Consider the following 9,174-nt stretch of genomic DNA (forward strand, 5'->3'; position numbering starts at 1 on the left):
AACCAGTTTCATTATCTTCTTTCTGAGTCAGAAAGAAGATAATGAAACTGGTAAATAGATCGTTTATTTGCATTAATACAAAACATTTTTATAGAGTCATTGGCTGATCATTGCATAATGGTGCAGAGCATATTTTAAAGGAAAACAGAGAAATGGTAAAGAATATAACATAAACCAGAAAACTAAGCTGTAACAGATAACATAAAACTATATTCACATAAAATATTTAAAAGCTATCACACATAAAAGATGATCGTCCAAATAGCTCATTGCAATCAAATGTGTCAAAAATGTCGAGAATATGCAGAAAAAGAAGTAAGTAAAGGTCAGTCTTTAAGAGAAGGTTCCTAAAGAGGTTTCAACAACTCTGATGTGTACTTTGTAATCCAAACTGCATTGGGTTAGAGTGCTTAAATTATTAAAAATCTTGAAAATTAACTTCTGAACAACCTCCAGAAGGCTTTCGGAGCTCCGTGGCCGACTTTAGAGGATCACTATAAACACACATAGTGCTCTCTTTTAGCAAAATTCAAAAGAGGAGATTTGCATTCAAAACTTTTGCATATTGTTTACATTTAAACTCACTTTGACATCAGGTCTCAGTTCAGAACGGTGCAGTGATGCTTTATTTGTCTATGTGCTGATATAAATGAAAAGTCATTCATTTTCAGTTTTTAAGTCAGTGCAGCAGGTCAGACAGATTCCACCTCGTCCACATGTCTAAAATTTATCCTGGCTCTAAATAATGCAGTCGAGTTTAATTATTTAAATTGGTTAAAGTTTCCCATCTAAAACCCCCCCAGCAGATTACAGCGTTCACTTCCTTTTTAAAACATCCAACCTACAGGGAGGCGATGCAAATTGTGGTAAAACAGGTTGGTCAACTTGCTCTGACCATGGAGCCCATCATTTAAAAAGCAACAACACACACCAAGTTTCTCACACTCCGGATTCATCAGCTGAATACGGGTCGACCAGCAGAAATAATAAAGTAAAAAGTCTTCTCTTTTTATTATTAAAACTGCTGTATTATTATTCTTACGTTGTGAACTTGCCCTTCCTGTACCGTCTCTTTATTGCTGTGTTGTTTTTATATTTTTTACCTTTGTGTGCATGCTGCCAGTGTATGTCCCAACACATAAAATACAACAAAATGTTGAGCTAAATATAACTTTTAGCTATATTTCCTCTTGGTAATGCATGAAAAATAATTGCTTATAATAAACCAGAACCTTTTGAGATCTTGTCATATTTTTTAAAGAGTACTGATGCTTTATTTTCCCAATGTCTTTTACCTGAATGCAGAAAGTATTTTATGCCATTCTCATAATTTTTTTTTTTTAATTTTAAATTAAACTCAGTGATGATGTCACTTCTTGTACTCACAAACAATCCTTATTTTTTCTGTTAGAGCTGAGATGAAGCTGGGTTTGCTGGCGCTGCTGGTTCTGGCAGCACTGCTGCCCAACCTTTCTGACAGTCGCATTGTCTCCAAATGCGAGCTGAAGGACAAACTTGCAGAGGCAATCAACAAGACCAGAGGGCCAGATGGGGTTACGGAAGACATTTTGGCAGAAAGTAAGTTATATAGTTACATTTCATGACTGTAACTTGTGGTTGAGACTTATTTACTCCACAGAAAAAAATCACTTGGAAAAATAGATTTAGGAAAAAAATGGCATTTGAAAAAATAATGATATGTTGCTTTCTCAGTTCCACATAAAACTGTTTTAATAAGGTTCTCTTACTTTTGGGAAACAAGTCTGCAATTTATGCAAGATATGGTGGCTTACTTCAGTGGTTCCCAAAGTGTGGGGCGCACCCCCTAGGGGGGACACAGCGCCATTGCACAGGGGGGCGAGCTGTTCATGTTTTAACCCCTTTTTGCACTGTTTTTTTTAAATGTACTGATGACAGCAAAGTTGAATATTGTTACAAATAACAAAAAAATAAATATGTTTGAAATAATACTGACAGCAAAGAAAACTTCAACAGTATAGAACTAAAAAAACAGTTGCACAAAAGTGTTTCACTGTAAAGATGGCTTGTAGTTTGTTTTGTTGCAACCTGAAGTGTGAAATAAACTTCAGTGGAGTTTGAAAACAAAATGTGTGTGTAGGTTTATGTCTGGTTCAACGATGTGTGTGCCCAGTTGATTTTTTTTTCCAGAGAAATTTTACTGTAATCCATAGGGGGGCCCAGAAGAAAATCTTTGGGGACCACTGGTTTATTTCACATTTCCCACCAAACAGTGGCATGACATTTAGTACCCACAACACTTTTAAGCAAATCAAAAATATATTATGTAATAATTGCCCCTTTCAGATCATTGTGCTTCTGTAAACACACATCCATATAAAGGTCGAGCTGTGTCTGAATTCAGGGTCTGCATCCTTCGAAGGACTGGTCTACGTAGGACGGGTCCTTCGAAGGCCGGGAATAAAGACCGGAAGAAAAATATCTGTGGACTCGGACAGGTCTAGAATTCACCAACTGTCCCCGCCCCCACCTCAGCGTAACTCATGTTGCCTAGCAACCGTGACAGCGTGAAGCAGAGAGGGGAGAAGAAAAAACAAACAACGGAGCCGAAGTTTGTTTTTCAGTCATGTATTACTGATTTCTAGTGATGGGTCCAGCAACACCGACGCATGCATCAAGCCCATAGACCAAAACCCGTGTCGGTGCGCGTATTGGTATCAACAAGTCACGTGACGGATACAGGAACTGTTTCGAAATGACATTAACGCGCCAAACTGTGTTTATAAGGAAGAGAATCTGTCAAAAGCATTTGCCAAACAAATTCTTGATTTTTTACATTGTCATCTATGGAGCAGCTTCAAAGGAAATGTTTCCGCAGTAGTGTGGGACCATTTTGATCTTATATTGGAAAATAAATTTGTTTTCATTTTTGTCGTTTCATCCGGTTCTTGTCAGTTTCTACTTGATCTATCTGAACCCAAATTCAGCTGAAACTGACTTTTAGTTTACTTTCATATTATGTTCTGCAGGTTAAGTGTCGCATATGTTTAACTAAACTGTCTTATTTAAATAAATCCACTTTTTCAATGCTGAGGCCAGGCATGAGAATGAAGTCCCAGATATAAACTCAGACATGCAGCCAGTCTACAAATTACTCAGTTGCTTTTTATAAATTATTTCATATACAGTGATCCCTCGCTGTAACGCGGTTCACTTTTCACGGTATCGCTGCTTCGCAGATTTTTTTGTGCAGTTTTTTCCCCCACAGTGTTCTTCATCCTGATTGACCATATGATTGGTAAAAAAACAGTCTCCGCGCTTCTTCTCTACCTGAGTGCCAATAACGTTACGGTGTTTAATACAGATTTGCCATTCAGGAGATGGAAACTGAAACTTTCAATGTCTACTGGAAAAAAAAAACAAACTGTGGCGCAAAACCCGACCGGATGCTCGTTTGATGAGATCCGTCTCTCTGCCGTAGTTACAGCTGTGAATCTCGCGGGGCAGCTTGGAGGAAACGCTTTAATGACATGACTGCGGATCACATTAAGGCCCGATTGATGCACACGCACATCCGCTGACCTGAAAACAGGTTTTGTTCTTTGGTTTCAATGTAAATGCATTTATTTATGCCGTGTAATAACTGTAAAAAATAAAGGTAACTACTTCACGGATTTCGCTTATCACGGGTTATTTTCGGAACGCAACCCCTAAGAAAAACAAGGGTTCGCTGTAAATGTAGAGTTTATTTAATTTTTTTCTACAGCAGAAGTTTTGTCAAAAAAGCGTAACAGGTTAAATTTCAAAAGGTTGTAAAAACTTTCTTTTTTATAAAAATGTGTGGGGAAAAAAACATCCTCATTCCAAACACATTCACTTAAATTTTCACTTTATGGTACATGTTCACATTCTTTATTGACTATATCAAATGTATTTTAAATGTAACTGAAGATATGACATAATACAACATATAATATTCAATAAAATACAAAGACTTAAATCTTATTGTATAGACTTGGTCATCAAATCACTACGTTGCCTGTAGGAATTTTTAATGTCCAGCAGGTGTCAGTATTGAGTGACACAGTATCGACACAGTATCAATACAGTGTTGCTATGAGTCAAAACGCCTCATGACGCCTCATTTACCCATCACTACTGATTTCTATATTATTCTTCACCTTTTATATTAAAGGATGTTCCATAGTAAACAGGAAATCTCTTAGTTTGATTCTAAAATGTTCAAATGTGTACTGCACTTTTCTTCAAGGAATACATATAAACAAATTATTCATTTACAAATATAATACTCTCCACATCGCAGATAGGACATTACGGTTAAATAAACCTATTATGTTTGAAGGCTTAACTTTAATTAATCAATCACACCGATGTGCTCAAATCAAACGTTTTTCAACCAGACCTGTCTAAATAATATCGGTGTTAAACTCCCACTCATTGGGGAAAGCTAGCGTGAGTTTTTATAACAATATGCCAGGAGTTAGGCGTTTTCTCTCGGTGTACCGAACCCGGAGCGCCCGGCCAGCTGACAGCTGGCGGGGGGGAGCTGGCTGTTAACGCAGCGGTAGCAGACAGGTCCGAAAATGTCAGAGCAATATTGCAATTAGGTGATGTTTTGATGAACCGAGAAGATATTTGAGATTTACACACTTACATTCTCACCTAAAAACGTTATACCAAATCAAGTTGTGTCATTTAAAGTGTTATATAGCTAAGTAATTTGTTGCTATTCACCGCCATTGACGCTCTTCCTAAACACCCAGTTGGAACCCGCAATGAATTATGGGCTATCGTGGGCCGTGAAGGATACACCAGACCTATCCTTCAAATCTGGGGAAAAGACGGACGCATTTGAAGGATGCATTTGAAAGAGTCTTTGAATTCGGAGAGTCCTTGTCGCCACGCTATGATATAATCGGCCCACAAATGCATCCTTCGAAGGATACAGACCCTGAATTCGGACACAGCTTTTGAATTCGGACATGCCTTGTCGCCACGCTATGACGTAATCGGCCTACAAATCCATCTTTCGAAGGATGCAGACCCTGAATTCGGACACAGCTATGATGTACTTTCTGTGATTGGAGAACAAAAGATTCTTGACTCCTTCGTTTGATGTGTGGGGTATCCCAGAGTGCTGAGCTCTATGTCACAATCCTAACACTGGCAAATTACTGCAGACGATTAAATACAAGAAAAGTTGTTGTGTACCATCAACATGTTGCCATATACTTGAATGTATTTCTCAAATCAGACAGACAATGGAAGGTCATGAATTACCTCTGGTCTTTGTGTGCATGTATTTCACAAAACAAAAGGGTGATCTGAAAGGGGCTGGAAAAGTCAAGTTAAATCCCATCCTTCTAATCTGCTTTCCTTTTTCCTTTTGTCTTTGTCCGCTGTCTTCCTCACCTTGCATGACTGGTTTGCTCTAGTTATCTGTGAGGTCAACAGGAGATCTAATTTGAACACCAGCCTGGTAAAGACTACGGACTTTCACCATCGTCAGACTTCAGATGTCACATCTGGCAGCCGACATAAGAGAGAAGCCTCTTCCAAAGGGAGGCACCACTCAGAGGAGACAGATAGTTATGAGGAAAACATGATTCAGGAAAGGAAGACAAAGAAAAACCGTGAGCACAACAGCGATGAAGATAGCTTTGAGATTAGTGAGGAAGTTGAAGAGGTCTCAAACTCAACTGCAGCTCCTGGAAACAACAGAAGAAAGCGTGGAGCCCATGACAATAGAAGAGGCAACTCGGGGGAAAGAAAGGGAAAGGACAAAGGAAAGTATCAGGAGAGAAAGAGGGGACATCATAGCAGCGAAAGTGAGGACATGAGTAACGAGGACAGCCATGAGACAACTGAAAAAGTGCCCTCATATTCAACTGCAGCTCCTGGAAACTCAACTGCAGCTCCTGGAAACAACAGAAGAAAGCGTGGAGCCCATGGCAATGAAAGAGACAACTCGGGAGAAAGAAAGGGAAAGGACAAAGGAAAGAAGGGGCATGATAGCAGTGGAAGTGAGCACAGCTCTGAGAGCTATGAGACAACTGCAGCCTCTGCCTCTTATGGTATCTTCCAGCTGAGTGATGGCTATTTCTGTGATTCCGGTAACCATTTGTCCAGAAATCTCTGTCAGAAGTCCTGCACAGGTGAGTTCATTACACCGAAACAAATAAAAAACAAAGAATCAACTCACTACCCACATGTTAATGATATGAATTGTTCTTTTCCCCTTTTAAGACTTCACCAATGATGACATAACAGATGACATCGAGTGTTTCCTGACGGCATTCTTTGATGGGTAAACCAAAATACATCTATACATTTGTTTTGTTCCTTACTTTATTAGTCCAATAGTCTTTCAGTACACTAAAACACTTAGTCATTGATTTTGTATCCATATTAAAATTTCAGTTGTACCAGCGGTGATGCTTGGTACAACTTCGCTACAGACCTGCACTCGGGTATAAAACCATCTCACTCAGACATGTCCATTCCCAGTGGCGAGTGAGGAACTTCAATAGCGACCGTGACCGCGGCGAGCATTAATCGATGGCGTTACAGTGCGGACACAGAGTGCAATGGCTCTCCTCCGCTCTGACTATTGGTATACTGCAGAACAGGAAGCCGGAGGGGCTGATGGCAGCATCACTGCTTGCTCAGGACAAAGTCAGGTTGGCAGTGCCAATAACACTGCAAAGTTTTTGTGGCATTAAAATCTCCGACACCAGTAACATTTTGCTAGATTAGTCAATCCCAGTTTTTTTTTTGGAAGTCACTTCAGATTCTGAAAAAATTCTAAATATAGTGACAAAGTTGCTAAGTTGGCAACAGTGCTTCTCTTGTCCTGACCACACCCTGCTTCCCCTGTCCGCTCAACCCCAAACTGGACCACACCCTGCTGTGTCCCTTGGCTCCACCCACTGTATCTCTTGGCTCCGCCCACTGCATCTCTTGGTGCCGCCCACTTTGGTGGACTTTTTCTAAATTTGTCAGGTTATCCTAGCCCATCAAGTTATGCTTTCTCAGGCAGATTAGTTATGCTATAAAGGACTGCTGCAGTTATTTTTAGATGATTTTGAATGCTTCCTAAATTCTGTATCTACGTTTATTTATAATTACATACATTTGTATGTGTGCAATGTGCAAACACTAATACAGATATGTTTTAAAAAAAAGTTAACAGCCCCTTTAAAATTGTTTTCCTCATAGTGTACTGATAATTCTTATTGCTTTATATTGTAATGAAAAGTAGAACAAAACACAAGTGCCAGAAAAAGCAAAAGGCTAGCTGTTAATCTATTCGTTCTGCTTTTTGAATAGTTTTTAAGATGTCTGTTTTTAATTACGCAGGTATCTTCAGAGGTCCCACTCTCACCAATGTGAAGATGAAGCAGGAACATTCCTCCAAGATTGCTCCTAAGTGTCTATGAGGGCACATTTTCTTCCACCAGGTGTACTCCCACTGCGGGTTGTAGATCGCTGAATTGAAGCATTGCTCTCTTTTTTGTTGACTATCACAGCATTACCTTTTCATCAATTATTTTCTTAAAGATGATAAAAAATGTATGGTTGGATTTAGGGCTTACAGTAGATGTTTTAAAACCGTATGATGTAACTTGTGATTTATAGCAGTCTCTTTATAATAAAGGTGAAAAATGATACGAGTGTAACTATCTGACTATCTATAAACAGTTCATATAATATCTATCATCTATTTCGTGACTGATCACGTTTTAGATACATCAATAGGACCTGGTGACGTTTTTCCGAAGTGTAACATTTTAGGTGTGTAATAAAAAATGCTCTAAAATTGTTTTTCGTTGTCAAGTTTTTAATATGCAGAATCTTCTTTTAGAATTTCCCATCAAAGATCTTTGAAATAACAGTGGAAAAAATATGAAGACATCCATTTCGAAAGGAACAGATAAGAGGACATGTGAATGATGAGTTATGGTCTGAGTGTCAAGCTGAGGCCTAACAGACTTACCTTCACAAGCAGAACATTACAGAAAGGAGAAAAGAAAGAGAAAGGTGGAGAAAATGTTTAAAGCAGTGGTCCCCAAACTACGGCCCGCCTCCACATTTGGACCGGCCCCCTGAACAATACCAGAGAGCATTTAGATTTTTTTCATATAACGTATTTTCCGGACTATAAGCCGCTACGTTTTTCCTAAGTTTTGAACCATGTGGCTTATATGTGGATTTTTCTTCAACCACCAGGGGGCTCTTTAGCAGGAATTGAATCATTGAAAGTCAAAATTGGAAATAAAAGAAGAAAGCGTCCATTAAAACGGAATTAGTTTTTAATAGGGAATTGAAATTTGAGAATGTTGTTGATCAGTTAAATAGCATTGAGGGGGAAAAGGAGATTTTTCGTTTTTTAAATAATACTGGGATCATTATGAGAATTTGAGGCATAGATGTTAGGATCCAGTAGATGGCAGTAGTGCAACAATAATGACTGCAAGCTGCCGTTGAAATCTGAAGAAAAAGAAGAAGAAGGCGCCCATTTTCATTTGTCACATGCTAGTAGCAACACGAAGGATCTGCACTTTTACTGTTACAGTTCGGAAACTACAGTAATCAGTTCAGTTAAATCTAAACTTGGCAACTTTTCTTTTTCAACGTAATAAATGTGATATTCAATTGACCTGTTATGACTCAAATTTTGGGTGTCCGCCCCCCTCTGCTGCTGCTGCATCGTTGTGGAAAACCTGGAGCGGCAGAGATATCTGCGAATACGGTATTTATTTAATAAATAGTGTTATTTCCTGGATTTTTTAGTGTGAAGAACCCAGAGAGGGTTATTTGATTGTGCTTTCTGGAAAACAATAAATTTTTACATTTAGGCACTCCTGCAATCGTCACACTTTTTCTGTTACAAACTGACTCCGGCCCCCCTCCAGAGAAGGGAAAAGTTATTTGGCCCTCACAGGAAAACGTTTGGGGACCCCTGATCTAAAGGGTAAGGAGATTGGAATAGAAGAGAGATGCATAGAGAGAACACAAACCAGTACCGTGAAGTCTGCTCTACATCTGCAGAAAGAGAGAAAACAAAACAAAACTGAGAAACTACATCAACAAACAAATGCATATATAACATCACTGAAAAGTCCTGGGGCAGACTGGCGACCTGTCCAGGGTGACCACTGCCTCTTGCCCGAA

General features: G+C 39.1%; 1 protein-coding gene across 2 annotated transcripts; it reads left to right on the forward strand.

The window, feature by feature from the left end:
• Positions 1–838: 838 nt before the first annotated feature.
• Positions 839–7,823, forward strand: LOC103470017 (cylicin-2-like). Of its 2 annotated transcripts, XM_017310596.1 has the most exons (6): positions 839–991; positions 1,412–1,578; positions 5,436–5,716; positions 5,885–6,155; positions 6,247–6,307; positions 7,360–7,823. In XM_017310596.1, the coding sequence occupies exons 2-6, from the start codon at positions 1,419–1,421 to the stop codon at positions 7,427–7,429; spliced, it is 843 nt and encodes a 280-aa protein (XP_017166085.1). In that variant the 5' UTR covers positions 839–991; positions 1,412–1,418; the 3' UTR covers positions 7,430–7,823. The 2 variants fall into 2 exon arrangements, with proteins under 2 accessions (XP_017166085.1, XP_008416351.1); XM_008418129.2 differs by having other exon boundaries at positions 861–991; positions 5,436–6,155.
• The last annotated feature ends 1,351 nt before the right edge of the window (positions 7,824–9,174 follow it).

This window comes from Poecilia reticulata, linkage group LG1 (genome assembly GCF_000633615.1).
Source record: "Poecilia reticulata strain Guanapo linkage group LG1, Guppy_female_1.0+MT, whole genome shotgun sequence".
NCBI lineage: Eukaryota > Metazoa > Chordata > Actinopteri > Cyprinodontiformes > Poeciliidae > Poecilia > Poecilia reticulata.

Coding starts and splice junctions, on each gene's coding strand:
- LOC103470017 (XM_008418129.2), top strand. CDS start 1,419: ATGAAGCTGGGTTTGCTGGCGCTGCTGGTTCTGGCAGCACTGCTGCCC. Junction 1,579..5,435: donor GGAAGACATTTTGGCAGAAA/GTAAGTTATATA, acceptor GGTTTGCTCTAG/TTATCTGTGAGGTCAACAGG. Junction 6,156..6,246: donor CTGTCAGAAGTCCTGCACAG/GTGAGTTCATTA, acceptor TCCCCTTTTAAG/ACTTCACCAATGATGACATA.